The 14,600-nt window shown below is 46.6% G+C and overlaps 1 protein-coding gene across 1 annotated transcript in view; it reads right to left on the reverse strand.

Annotated features, from left to right (window-relative positions):
* GOT2 (glutamic-oxaloacetic transaminase 2) overlaps positions 1 to 14,600 on the reverse strand; it is a 165,658-nt gene that overhangs the window by 93,210 nt on the left and 57,848 nt on the right. Inside the window, exon 2 of the mRNA XM_069654681.1 lies at positions 5,474 to 5,630. Coding sequence (XP_069510782.1) covers positions 5,474 to 5,630 — 157 coding nt within the window. The remainder of the gene's footprint in view (positions 1 to 5,473; positions 5,631 to 14,600) is intronic.

Consider the following 14,600-nt stretch of genomic DNA (forward strand, 5'->3'; position numbering starts at 1 on the left):
GAGTAGTTATGCTGGAGCAATGAAAATAGCAGATGTAAAGTAACTGTTCTGCAAAATACAATCCCTAGTAGCTGTCTAAACCCTTGGCCACCAGTAGCTGTCTAAACCCTTGGCCACCTACGCTCTTCTAGGGGGACTGACCAGAATCCACATTTTCTTCCCAGCCACAACAGTGACCGTCTTAATGCTTCCAACAAGCAGCCATTCTTGGGAGCGCTTTAGGACTCCGTCCAAGGACATATTGAGGGGAAGGGGGGGGGGAAGCAGGAAGAAATAAGTAGTAACTGAATACCAGGTTATCAAAAACAAATCCCAGCGTTAGATTACATATACAGTGAAGCTCCTAGTTACCGGCACATTATCATTATCCACCAATTGAAGTAGCAAACAAAAAGAGCCCGTGGGCCAAATCAGACTCCAAAAACTAGGATTCTCTAAAGTTAGACATTAGATCATTGCCCCCACCTACAAGCACAGTGAATGGCCCAAAAATGTGTTCTTCGTCAAGGTTCAGTGAAATGAACACAGGTCCCTAACTAATAGAAGTAGCCCTCACCTATTAGCAGCACTGGCAAACTGATCGACGGATTAAAAAGACATGCGATATTACTTTCTTCCTAATTAGAACTTCAGCCACTGGAAAGCAAAACATATGCCAAAGCACAGGGAGGGGTAAACCCCAAAGCAAGAAGCAAAGAGAAACAGCCATGGGGATGTTTCTCTCGGGCAACATAGCATAATGGATAGAAATGCCCGGGGAGAGGCCTTTCCCCATCTAGCAAGATACTTTTTAAAGGCATTTTGCTTAGCGATATGATATGATATGGCATTTGTAAACCACCTATACACAAGTGTTTCAAGGCGCGACGAGTCAGGGAGGGTGGGACAAAGGGAAGACAGACAACGATCCTACTAGGCCAAGTGTCATTCAGATCGCGCAAGTGCATGGGTGGAGGTAAGGGAAAAGTGCAAGGGGACAGGGGGGGGGCAGTACAGGGAAGTAGAATAACAAAAATAATAGGGCCAGCTAGTGGCAAGTGCAAGGGGAGTGCAGACAAGTGCTGGGAAGGCGGGCTGTAGGGATACAGAGACAGTCCGCAGTGCAGGGGTTGCCAGGGAGGCAGTGCAAGTGGAGAGTGGCTGGGCCAGGACAGAGATCGGTGAGAGTGGCACAGTTGCAGATACAGTGCAGTTTCAGTCAAGAATTTAACAGGGGAGAGTGGGAGAGAAAGCAGACAAAGAGGAAGGTTCTCAGGTGCTTCCAGAACCGGAGATGGTTCTCCTCAAGTTTCAGAGAGGCAGGAGGCCCTGCCGAGGAGAGAGATCTACCCCCAACTCGTTGCTTGGAGAAGCGGCTGACCCCGAGGGAGTTGGAGATGGATGAGCGAAGAGCTCGAGAAGGAAGATATTTAGGAAGAGAGTGTTTTAGGCCCCAGAAGGCCTTGTGGACAATGCAGAGGGTTTTGAACTTAATCCTCGCAGCCACTGAGAGCTAGTGTAGAGATTTCAGACCTGGAGAGATACGGTCCCTGGGCTTGAGGCCAAGGACAAGTCTCGCAGTCCTGTTCTGGATAAGTTGCAGAGGGCGGAGAGTAGAGGCAGGCTGATTTAGATAGAGGCTGTTACAGTAGTCCAGCTTCGAGAGAACCAGGGCTCGGGAGACAGTGAGCTTCTGGGGGAAGGAGACGAAAGTAAGAATACCTCTGATGAGGTGCAGCTGGTAGTGTGACTTCTTAGAGATGTCAGATATGTGAGGAGAGAAGGAGAGTGTGGAGTCGAAGATGACCAAGGTTTTTTGCCTTGCAGGTAGGAGCAGGAAGAGGGCCAAGAGAGACCGTCCAGAGAGCTGCAGGGAGAGGGAGTGGGTGCGCCGATGAGTAGACTCAGTCTTACTGGCATTTAGTCAGAGGTCATTGGCGGCACACCATTCCTGGATAGCAGACAGACAGTCAGAGATGAGGGAAGGAGAGGAGGCGGCTGAGGGTAGCCTGAAAATTAGCTGGGTGTCATCCGCATAGCACTGAAAGTTGGGGCAGAGCAGCGATGCGGTGGGCAAGGAGTGCCAGATACTGGTTGAAAAGCCAGGGAGAGAGGTTCGATCCCTGGGGGACACCACAGGTGGAGAAAAAGATGTCGGAGAGGAAGGACCCCAGTTGGACCTGGGAGGGTCGATTGGAAAGGAAAGAGGTCAGCCACACCGAGCCTGAAGGGGTGATGCCCAGGTTATCACGGAGACTGTTGAGCAGGGTGGCATTGTTGAGAGATCGAGCAAAATGAGAACACACGGAGTGTTGGAGTCAAGGTTCGAGAGCAGGTCCTCACAGATGTTCAGGAGAGCAGTTTCTGTGCTTCTGGCAGCTATGAAGCCAGACTGATGGTCAGGAAGACTACCAACAGATTCAGCATGGAGATTAAGCTGGGAGATGGCCAGTTTCTCCAGAAGCTTGCCCAGGAAGGGAGTGATGGAGATTGGGCGATAGTTAGCCGGGCAGGAGGGGTCGGAAGAGGGTTTCTTAAGAAGAGGGTGCACAAGGGAGTTCTTAAGGGGGGGATGGGAAGGCTCCAGAAGCGAATGAGTTATTGCAGAAGTCAGCCAGGGCAGGAACCAGGGAGTCAATGTGGTCCTTGATAGTTTGAGGAACAGGGGTGAACCCGTTTTGACGAGACTTTCATAGATCGGACTTGTCTGGAGACCTTGTCAGCGGAGAAAAGAGGAAAAAGAAAGAGAAGGAGGGAGGGGGGTGGCTGCAGAAGGGCCAGAGGAAGAGCAGGGAATAGAGAGAGGGAGGTGAAAGGAGGAGAGTGAGGATAGGATGTCCTGAGTTTTAGAGATGGAGAGGCCAGTGCCGCGCAGAGGGCCTGGGAGGGGACAGGAGAGGTAGAGATTGCAGCAGGGTTGGCCAACTCCTTGCAGATTTTAAAGAGTTCGGCCGAATTGTCAGATGCCGCAGAGATGCAGGCTTGGATAAGGGCTCTCTTCTTGGTGAGAACGAGAGCCGGTATTGCCTTTGGAGCAGGCGGCAGGCCAGTTTGTCAGAGGATGAACATGAAGCACACCATTTCCTCTCTGCCACCCTGCACTTGCGTTTTAGGGTGACAAGATCCGAGTCATACCAGGAGTTACATTTGGCTCTAGGCTTCAGGCGAATTCTCATGACAGGGGCAAGGATATCAAGAGTATCAGATACAGCAGCGTGGAGAGGGCTGTGTCAGGGTGGGAGTCAGCCGAAGGGGGAAGGGGGGTGAGAAGGTGGCAGCGAAACCTCAACTGACACGTGCTTCATGGGTCGGATGACCGACAAGGAGGGTGGCTTTGCCTGTGGGTTAGGGAGGGTGAGGTGGGAGGATTGGAGAAAGTGATCACTCCAGGAGAGAGGGACAGCGAGGGGAAGGTCAGAGGAGATCAGAGCATCAAGGGTGTGCCCTGCCGAATGAGTCGGCCCAGACGGGAGAATAGAGAGTGAGAGAGAGTCACAGAAGAGTCTAGAGGGGGGACAGGAGGTATCCAGCTGGATGTTGAAGTTTCCAAGAAAGAGGAGTTGAGTGGTTGAGGACAGGTCCGCCCACTCGGAGAGGAAGGAGGAAATTGGACCAGGTGGCCGATAGATAGCCACGGAGAGTGAGAGAGTCAAAAGAGGAGTAGGTCTGCGTAGGAGTGACAGTGGCCGGAATCCACTCAGGGAAGATAAGGGCCACCCGCCCCCCCCCCCCCTGGCAAGTTTGGGCCTGGGCACGGAGAGGATCTTGTATCCGCCAGGAAGGAGTGTGTCAAAGCTGGTGACAGAGCTGGCCATGAACAATGTCTCAGTGAGACCGAGGACACCCAGGTCCAGTTCCTCAAGAAGGCGACATATCAGAGGAATGTTTGATGGCAGAGCGACAGTTAAGAGTGGCAATGTGGAGAAGGTTGCCAACCTTGAAGGACTTCCGGGGAGGGGTACAGATCAGGGGTACGCCCTGCGGAGGTGAAGGAGCACGAGAGGAGGGAGGGAGGGTGGAGGCAAGGTAGCCGAGGACAGAGGAGAGGGGACAGTAGGAGAGGAAAGGAAATTGATGAGGCGCGGGAAGCGTCCATCACAGAGGTGAAGGTTGGCCTGAGGCCCTTGGACCAAGACGGTCCCATTAGCATAGACATTAATGATGGCCTTAGAGGAGTGGAAGGGGGCCAAGAGGACATCCCAACGGGTACCACCATTAATGGGAGAGGAGGAGAAAGGAGAGAGCACAGAGACCATATGAAGGGTCCATAGGTCAGGCGAAGGCACGAAAAAGAGGATGTCAGTGAGGGTTTCGTTGGAGGAGGCACTAGTGTAGGTGTCAGCGATAGGGAGGCCTGGGTTGGAGACCAGGATGTCCTTTTTAAACTTTTTCCTACCAGATTTAGTGAGGAGAGCAGGATAGTCAATGGAGAAGCAGTTAGAGAAGATCGGCGAGATAGAGAGCACCATGGAATAGGAGGGAGTGGGAGGGGAAGACAGACGAGAGCAAGCTGGCAGGAGGTGAGCGGCAAGCACCTAGTTTACCACATTTCAGAAAGCCACAGTAACACAGTAAATGCGTATTAGGTACCCAGTGGAGAGGCCACCTAAGTTTGAGAGTCCTGCGAGGGGTGGAAATAAAAAGCCCTAGTTTACCACATACCAGAAAACCACAGTAGCAGGGCTATGGACAATGGACACCCAGGTGGATGCTGCAAAGTGTAAGTTCAGATCTCCATATTTGCAGGGGTGATTACCAGATCGGCCGATCGTCACATCATGAGTCTAAGGGCAAAACAATCCTCTGATGGGTGGGGGTACTGTCCCAACAAAGGGAGAGGAGGTTGCTATCCAATCAGAACAGTGGCTCTGCCCTCACACCAACTCTAAAACAAAAACCAGTGTGCTTTAAAAAGGGTAACACTGCTAAATAACACTTGTAGGCATGGGAAGATAGAGGTCGGAAAGGACACCAGAAAGCAAAAGACATCAGGGTCCTACGACAGGTTAAAAACAGGAAAGTAGTAACCGGGCGCATCCATTTTACACATTGCAAGACATGACAATATGCCTGGGCTCATCTTTCCAGGGTATTCAGCGTAATGCTAAACACCTGGCAAGATTATTAGTCACATTAGCCAACAAAGGTCCGATGCTGAACAATTGATTTATAAAGTGGCTTATACAGAACTTTAAATTATATAATCGTTGCAGTCACTAGACTTCAAAGTAAGGTTACAGGTTATCCAATTAATAAATTTACCTTCAACTCAAACTACTTCCCAACACTCACTTTAAAATATTTTACAAAATAATCTAGCTTTCGTGCGTGCTCGCAAGTGGTGATGTAGTGGGAGCGCTTTACTTCGTAGTTCTGTGAACTTGGTATAAGGAAAAAACGTTCCAAGACTTGACATTTTAGATTTAAAAACAGACATGCACAAAATGACAAGGGCATAGCGGCCCACTCCCACATAGCCTTTTTCTAGGCTTACCTTACGAACACTGCTCAGAACGAATGGTTTGCCCTGGTCATCTCGGTATGCCCCGACTCCAAGATTCATTTTCTTGGCGCTGGTGTCCTTCTTGAATGCCTCTGTAACTCCCAAGATGGCATCTGGAGGCCCCATCTCCACATGTGCCCAGCAGGAGCTAAGGAGAGAAGATTAAACCATGACTGGCCAAGCCGGTAAACAGTTTCCCTCGAAGCAACCACATGTTCAAATAACAGGAAAATACACCGATAGATTTGAACAAACGAAATTAGTCCATGGGAGAGGGTTCTAAAACTTGAAGCCAGTGGGCCCCTCTTCAAGGTAGAATAGGGAGCGCTGTGTGGCAACACCCATAAAAACGGCCTCCACCATCAGATCAATTATTGCCAACAAGCAAAATAATCCACAAGAAGTGTTCAGGAGTTGCAGTGGAAAGAAAAAAAATGTGTGCCACGTTAGCCTAGTTTTAAAATCAAACAAAATACATTGGTCCATCTCTGCAGAATATTATCGTGTGGGGTTCTGGAATTGCATAAAGCGCTGGAAATTGGCCACTCAAAGCACAGATTACATTCATGTTTACAAGAGGGGCTACAAAAAAAGAAAAAAAAAATACATAGGTATTGGTTAAACCAGTTGTCTCCGGGCAATCTTTCTATTTTTAGTGGGGAGAGCTCATCATTGTTAATTGCAGGGATCATGACTTAATCCACCAAGGAGCCACAGACGCAGTGGTGTTGTGGATTTTGGGGGCGGGGGTGGAGGTGCGTGATCACTACGACAATGCTGGTACACTTTTCCCACAGTCCAGGTCATAAAGTTCCCATCCAGATGTAAGGTGCTGTGCCATGATAAATCTGGTTTCTACACCACATCAACGAGACTTCTCTGCAATGGTACTCCAACGTGCTCAAATACAGCAGGGGACCGATTTGCTTTTCGGGTCCATGGAATGCGTCGTCTGAACCGCCCACAGGGTACAGAGTGGGGGGTGAAAACCCAAATGAGATGTTCTAGAGGCATTTGTCATCAGATTGTGGCCTCTCCGAGGTGAATGAGATCTTTTTTTCAGAGCGACTACAAACTGGCAAACACATGGGACCCTTATTTACTTACACTTTAATTACTTGTTAATGCGCATCCATAAACCCTAGGGTATAAGGGCGCGGACAAGACGAACAAAACATTAAGCAAATAGGTACAAGTCACCTGCTGGGCAAACTAAGAGACGTTAGGAGAGCCAAGTCTTCAGACCTTTCTTAAAATGCAATAAGAGGATTGACATTAGTGCAGGAAGTAGTAGGTTCCACAATTTGGTGGCCGCAATAAAGAGGGCTCCATTCTCAACCCTCTGTTCTACAGCACGGGAGAAACAGATAATTGAGACTGGTTGATTACTGGACCATGGGGACAAACACTCTCGATAATGTGGTCTTGCAAGTAGGCTGGCATGAGTCCCAGTCTACATTTGAAGGTGATGGCCAGCAATCTAAACCTTGCTCGCGCCTCCACAGGGACCCAGTGTAAAGAACGTCTGGCGTCCGAGACATGATCGCGGCGGGATCGGCTGACAACTACTCCATTCTTGGTTCTCTGTAAAGAACTGTTCCAATTTTGCCTCAGTGTTGTCACTACGCTTATCCGGACTACTGATGTTGGCCGTCTGGTTCTCCATGCCAATCCTACTCCACCCACCCACTGAGCCCTCTACCTCAAAATGCTAGATTCTGTATTTGAGGGGAGTTAACCCATTTTTCAAGTTTTGTGGAGCGAGGGGGTTCAGTGGGGGTTTTGAATATATGGAACTATTTTAGGTTTATTAATTATCCTTTTTATGTGGGCCTTTTATTTGGATGCAGGGTCTGCATAGCTATGATGCTTCATATGCTACCAAATAGGTTTCAAATGCGCTAGGATGTATTTTGGAAGACTTAAAAGCTGCAAAGTCATGACATATTTAAAACGACACAGAATCAATTATCTGTTTCTGCAAGACACCCATCTTTGACACAGCCAGTGTCATGAGATCATCACAAAGGAACGAGGTTATAATTGCAATATGCTTCTTCTGTGCCTCCTCCACACACTCCCCAATCCGATCTTTCTACAGTGAGTTGCAATATTTTACAGAAATAAATTCCTTTTCTTTTGTGGCTCTTTGCTCTCTAATGTCAACAGGAGACATGCTCTGGTTCATGAACTTTATTCTTATGACCCTATAAGCCAGAATTATTTCATTAGCGTACAGATAGGGAGGAATGGCATATGAGGGCCAGACAGCCTGTAGGTGGAGTTTGGTCATGTGCCCACCCGTTGACTGCCCATGGCCATGCTAAATCCCTATGGCCATTGCCACCCAGTTCTTGCCCCTCCCGCCAAAACATCTCCTCATGGGACTTTTCAGCGCACTTTAAATCAAGTCTTACCATCAAACTTTGCACTCTAGTGCCTGCCACTGTTTTTTTCAAAGCAGTTTTCCAAGAGTTCATGACTTATTGGATTTGCAAACCCGCTAGTGGCGTAAAGCTCTTACCAAATCTGCGTTCACCAAATCTATTTATAAGCACTCTGCGTCTCTTTAACTGAAGTCATGTTAAAAACAACCATTGGCAAAGTCAACAGTTTGGGCTTGTGTACAAGTATTAGACATTTGCCAGGCACGGCTATTAGATGCCGAGGTACTTGCACAATTTTGCACCAGCCACCATCAATGGACACTTAGTACCACTACAGCTGTGCGTGGCATGTGCCTTTATCATGCCTACACAAAAACCAAACTGTTGGCATTGCCAATGCTCGTTTTACAGTCATTGAATGCAAGAGCCACGTTTGAAAATTGAATATATGGACTTGAAGGGAGTTTTTATTGGATTTGAACCTTGCTTTCTAGATGTCCGCCACCCCGACTTTCTGAAACAGCTTCTCGGTTCCTTAATCTAATGTCCTTTAATGCATTAGCTGATGTGTGGCGCTATGAACAGCATCGCATAAATATTGTAGCCAAGGTTCTTTAGTGCAGGATACAGCCATGGAGTTGGCCATGCCTTACTTCCCTCAAGCCAGTACTTTTCTTAGAACTATTTGACCACTCACACACCCTGCCAATTTAAATTGGACACTCAGCCTGATCTAGTATCAGGGTCTCCAACCAGTTGATATCAAGCCAGTGGTAGCTCTGAGGCTTCCCAGTAGCTCCTTGCATCAGACACCTAAATGAGTACTGTGCGTTTATTTTGGTGTCAGAAGTCCCTGGACCTCTTCCCGTCCTGCTCCCTCCTCTTCCTGCAAAGGACACAGTCAAAAGCTGTGCGCACAGTAAGAGAAGGGGCCGACTGTGGGCTTGAATCAGGTTAGTGTCCCAACAAGGGGTTACCGATCAATAACAAAGTGTTAGGAAAAATATCTCTTTATAGCACCTTTTCTTGCATTTCTATGGACTCCCAAACATTTCACTTTTATTTGTGTGGATGACCTGCTCTTTTTGCAGTGCAGTGAAGCCTTAAGCTTCACTACACTGGCTTTTGCTCATTTGTCATAGGGAAACTGACATGTCCTTCAGGCTTTCATTAATGGGAAACATGGCTTCCCATAGTCTGGATACTACTTTTGGTAACTTATCATTGCACAATGCATCTTACAATGCAGTACAATGCCTAGACTAACACTCAGAGGATGTTTGGGTTCTCTAGGTTTGCTAAAGGGACACGCTAGTGGCAGCAGTGTATTTTGTTTTAGCCTTACAACGCTTGGCTACTAACTGTGGCTAGTGGTCAAAAATGGCCACGCCACAAGGTTTTTCGCTTGGCCTTTGGCCATCTTGTGTTTTATCCTTCTTCCTGGCCTTCCAGTGCCCGGGAAAGCAGAGGCTTTTGGCGGGCTACTGGCGGGCTATAGGTGTTTGCTGCCAGGAAGTGGGTTGGGACTGTCCCAATCGACAAACTGGTTTCAGTGTGCGAGTGGTATGCATGAGTTTTGCTGCCAGTGGAGGATATGCGTGGGCCAGATCAGTCATTGGTTAGTGGTAGTTTCAGCTCTTCCCTTGCTTTTGGGATAAGAGGAGGACCCCTGCATCCAATCTGGAGATATCCTGTGAGAAATCAAAAGGAGCCAAGAATCCTGTCCAGCTGCAAGACCTGCAAGTGGACCAGAGACCCCTTGGAAGGTCTGCTGACCAACTTCTGCTGCTGGCCTGGTAGACCCCCGTCTTGAGGAAGATCTCCAGCAGTCCTGAGAAGGAGCTGCGACCCTTGGAGTAGAGGGAACATTCGTTCTCTATGTCAGCTCCGAGTCCTACGAAGAAGAGCCTTTGGAAGTGCCCCTGGACCGCCCAGTGGCTGACCAGCTCAGAGTTTTGGCTACGGTGCTGCAGATGTTGCCGTTCCGAGGTGAGGCCTGGAACTTGCGGGAATCAGTTTGCGCCATAAGACTTACCTCTACAAGGGGCTGTGGTTCTAGCATCAAGGGGACCCGAGATAGGAGGTGAAGTCTGACCGTGGCAAGAGAATCCCTTTGCATCACCGTGCATCGGTGGCCGTCATCCGAAACTGCTAACCTGCAGCCAGTCCTGTGCTGAGAGGGGCCCTGCCTAGAGTTATTTTGCATTTCTCACCCTTGCCCCCTCAAACCTTCTGCTCCTGGGAATTAAGGGCTGAGACTCAGAGTGGGAAAAGCAACCTCGGACCCTCTCCAGCAGACCTGCCAAATCCCACAAAGAATCTGAGTGAGGGGAGGGGGGTGAGTTGTAGCGATACTTACCTGAACCCCCAACTCCCTTTTAAAAAGGTTTTAAGTTTTATTAACTTTTGTAATAGTTTGGCTTTGCCATTGCTTGTTCACACACGCACTACGAAAGTTAGGGACATGTTTGTTAAATTAACTTGTCCCCTAAACCATGAAACTGTTCATTGGACCCCAGAGACCCTACCTTCAGCTTCACAAAACAGTATGGAACTTTGCGGTAGTTTTGGGCACAAGGCCCCATACATCATAGGGATGGACTTCTGAAGTTAGGATTGTATCTCTGAACCTGTACTGCCAATACTAATCTGTACCTACCTTGATATGTATTTTGCCCTCTGCCAGTGATTGTGTATATGCATTTACTATTAGTATTGTAGGATATTACCAGTTAATAGTCATTTGTCACTTTAAAAAAAGAAGCATTTGTATACCAGTTTGTCCAAGTACATTCATTGACTGCTTCACTGTGTGTACTCATTGTGTACCCCTTACAAGCTCACCACCTCTTGAGACTAAACCTAGACCACTCGTCTGGCTACAGCTCCCAGAGTTGTACCCGTCACAATACCAGGTTGGCCTTCTGTCCCCCAGTCCAGAGTATAGTAAATCAGTCCCAAAAACAAGAACTGGCAAATGTTTATTTTGGCCATGGGCGCCAAGGTCCTGAATTTATGTCTGCCATGTTAGGTGTTAGATGCAATCACTAAGTAATTGAGGGCATGTGCCAATGTGACTACCTACCTCTGCAAATCTGCCCATTTCAGACACAAACTTCCTCAAATTAAAACTGTGGTCCTCTTCTGGCAGCATTCAAGTGTTGTTGCCATTTCAAGCTACACACCAGATTTGCGAGCATTGGTGGATAGCATGCAACATGAGCCTTCACACTGAATGTCTCGATGGTTTTCTACATTCCGATATGCTTGACAATCTTTAAGAGGTGGCTACTAATAAATAATGAAATAAGAGGTTTTTAAAGTTATCGTAAATGCCTAGGTTATTCTTTTTAATATAAAGAGAAAATAAACCACTCAACCAATCTCGGTACAAATTATCATACTCATGCACATAACCACCCAAGTAGCTCTTGCTAGTAGCTTCCACCTATTGGCCATTACCTACATGTAGCGGTTATGAACGTAAAGGTTGGAGACCCCTTATCTAGCACAGGGATTAAAATTTGGATAAGCGGGTGCTAAAAGCATCTCCTGGGTATCCAGAATTAGGTCCTTGTCCTACCAGCTCCTGGTCACAGGCTATCGCAAATCGAACTTCCACATAAGATGCAAAAATAGCAGTGAATTATGACACCCCCCCCCCCCTTTATGCGTTTTAGGAGTTAAATTCACATAGGTGTGTTTGTTCACATTAGTTGGCCTGGGGAGTCAAAAGTAGCTTGTGGTGGTTGTTGGGGTCAAGCTACCAGGCTCTTCTAGGCTACAAGCAAGAGCTGAATAGCTCACAGCTCCCCTCAATTTCGAACCCTGTAGTAGTTTATACCATAGTCCAAGATGAATCTGAGCCTTCTTGAAGTTGATCTGTTTATAGAGCCATCATTCATTTTATGGGAGACTTAAAAGTATTACATCTGTGGCATTCGCAGCTCAAAAGTATACAAGGTGTTGAAATCCATATAGCGTTAACTGGTGGGGTGGGGGTGTGCAAGGAGTAGATCAAGACTTTGCACTCAATTTTAAATATATTAAAGGGGACTCATCTATTGCATGACAGATTGTGAAGTTCCAGCTATATGGCATACAAAGTGCTACGCAATATAGTGAATTGGACAGGCCTGGAAAATTACCTTTGCTCTTAAACCATGAATTCTACAATAACCAAAACAATGCTTAAAGATATTCCAGGTTTATTACATTACGATGCACTCTCCATTTATGATGGTTTCATGAATTACTACCAGTTATTTTATAGTTACACTTTTACAAGTAACCACACAAAATTTGTAGATTTAATGAATAGTTGGACAATGTCAAAGCTCTGGCTTGAGAATTGGCAGGGCAGATGTTGGGCATTGGAAGAGTTAAATGTATCCAAGATTGCTTTTGGCCCAACTTTGGAACAAAGCCTTCTCTGGCCATGCACCCAGACAAACTCAAAGATCCGCAGTGAAAGGAGTACTGCCCTTCACTCCAAGACCATCCATAACTATTCCTAAAAAATGGCAAAGTCACTGCTGTGTTACTCACGCAGGCCACTGTCTCTCTATTTTAGCAACATTCTTGCCTGTAGGCTACGCATGATCTCGTTCTTTCTGATCTTGTTTTTTACCTGGATGATCCACCCATCATTTATGTAGATTTTTCTCAATACTGCATCCATTAATTCTGAATGTCTGGCTGTCACGAGTTAGACATTCACAAGGTGTTCAATTTCTCAAGATGGATCTCATTTTTCCCAGATTTGCAATTATCTCTGGAGGACAACTTTCTATAGTGATTGTACAACAAACCTATAGCCGGAGGGCGGACTAAGGGCACTCATTCCCCATCCTTTCATTCTCACAAGATGCACCCAACAGGAATGCCCACTCTCATTGCTTTTTGTGGCTAAATCGTTGACATTTGCTCTGCTGAAGGAGCATGCACAGAGGATTTAATATCGAACCTTTCACATCCCCCATGTACATTTTTGATGCATCATTTTGACAGTGAACCGGATTCAAATATGTTTCACCTATAACAGAGCAGGTTTCTGCCTTTGGAGTGGTGTTGAGCCTCAACATTAAAAGTCAATTATTTCCCTTTACTCAAAGTTTGAGACTCCCTTCCAATTGTGCAGGTATACAGTGGCGACCACACCATAGGTCATCTAGTAACCACAGGAAGCCTGGATGACCTTTCAATGTCGGCAGCATTGCATAGTAGTACTTCCCAAGCAGCTGTACTTTATTCATATACTGATCAGATTGAAAGCTTTCTTCTTGCGACTCACATGGAGTACGAAGATTGTGTGGGGTGGGGAGGTTGAAGAGTGCACCCAATGGTTAGTTGGGATATCTTATTTAGCCTTTGGAGAGGCCTTATCCAATACAGGTGTATGATGCTGGTTATTGGTTTGCCAACTACAGCGCTCGTGGCCCATTTGTGATTTGGGGAAAGCCAATGGCCATACTTTCTCTTACTAATGCTTTACTCAACTCCCTGAAGGGTAAAATCATTGAAATAGACACAGTTGATGCAACAGCTTGGATCTGTTGGGAGGTTGCATGAATGATACAACTACAGACGTTTCTCATTACTTTTTGGAGAAAACAGATTGCCTTTCAATTCGGTTTGATGTTGTGCTGCTTAAAAGCTTGCTAATATAGGACTAATGTGGCTTGAAGACATGTTTTCAGATGTGCCATTTATTACACCTGCCAAATTGCACCACCACTACAAACACCTATTGGTACAATAGGTGTAGAGCTTCAATGAAATAGCATTGAACTACAATAGCGAGTGGATGTTAAGACAACTTGGGGTGCCCAGTTACTGATGAGCAATGGAAACTTAGGTTTTTCTGCTATTCACAAAAACGTCTACAGTTTAAATCCTTATACCAGGACTACCAAACTGGCTAGGCTTAAAGCCAATTGTAAAGAATGGCTAGGCTTAATGCCAGTTATAGACATTGGACCATAAGAGAACGCTGGACGCAAGCAGTAGACTTGTGCCAACTCTAGAAAATGTGACCACTACATTTTGACAGAACCGCAAGTTTCCGGTTGATTTACACCACTAAATATTACTCACCATGAGTGGAGAGTGAACATGTCAAGGCATGGTGTTGATATGCCATTACTGTGTGATATGATTGAGTAGTGACAAGAAGAGTACTGTGCATAATGATAAAAAACGAATACATCTAATATAATACTCAAGCACTTTTGGCAGAATCAAGGAGAAAAAAAATAAATAAAAGTGGGCGAATCGAGCTCTGCTTCTACAAACATTCAAATTCCCCCAACTACGAGTTTTAGTCACAAAGGACTTGGAGTTCGTAGAGCCCCTAACATGCAGTAACCCTAATGTCTCAAGCGTCACTGCTGAAACGTTGTAACTGCTACATTAAGATCCAATAGTACTCCAATACAAGTTAAATGGGATTGAGCTAGACGTTGACCCCGATCAAGAAGACCCGGACTTCTCACGTGAAAGGGAAGTGGTTAAGAGTGGTGTATTAACACCACAGCCTGGGGCGGTGGTCGATGGTCATCTATTACTGGAGTTCAGTGAATGCCCCAATGGCTGGTGTCGTCCTTAGCTACACTCACAGTAGCTCCAAAATGAACTAGATCAGTAATGACTTGGAATACCCAGAGTTTCTCATTTGTTGGGAGCTGGCTGTATCATGGACTACTAAACATATGTTTATCCTACAGGAAACC

Source organism: Ambystoma mexicanum, chromosome 1p (genome assembly GCF_040938575.1).
Source record: "Ambystoma mexicanum isolate Mex_15411 chromosome 1p, UKY_AmexF1_1, whole genome shotgun sequence".
NCBI classification, from domain to species: domain Eukaryota; kingdom Metazoa; phylum Chordata; class Amphibia; order Caudata; family Ambystomatidae; genus Ambystoma; species Ambystoma mexicanum.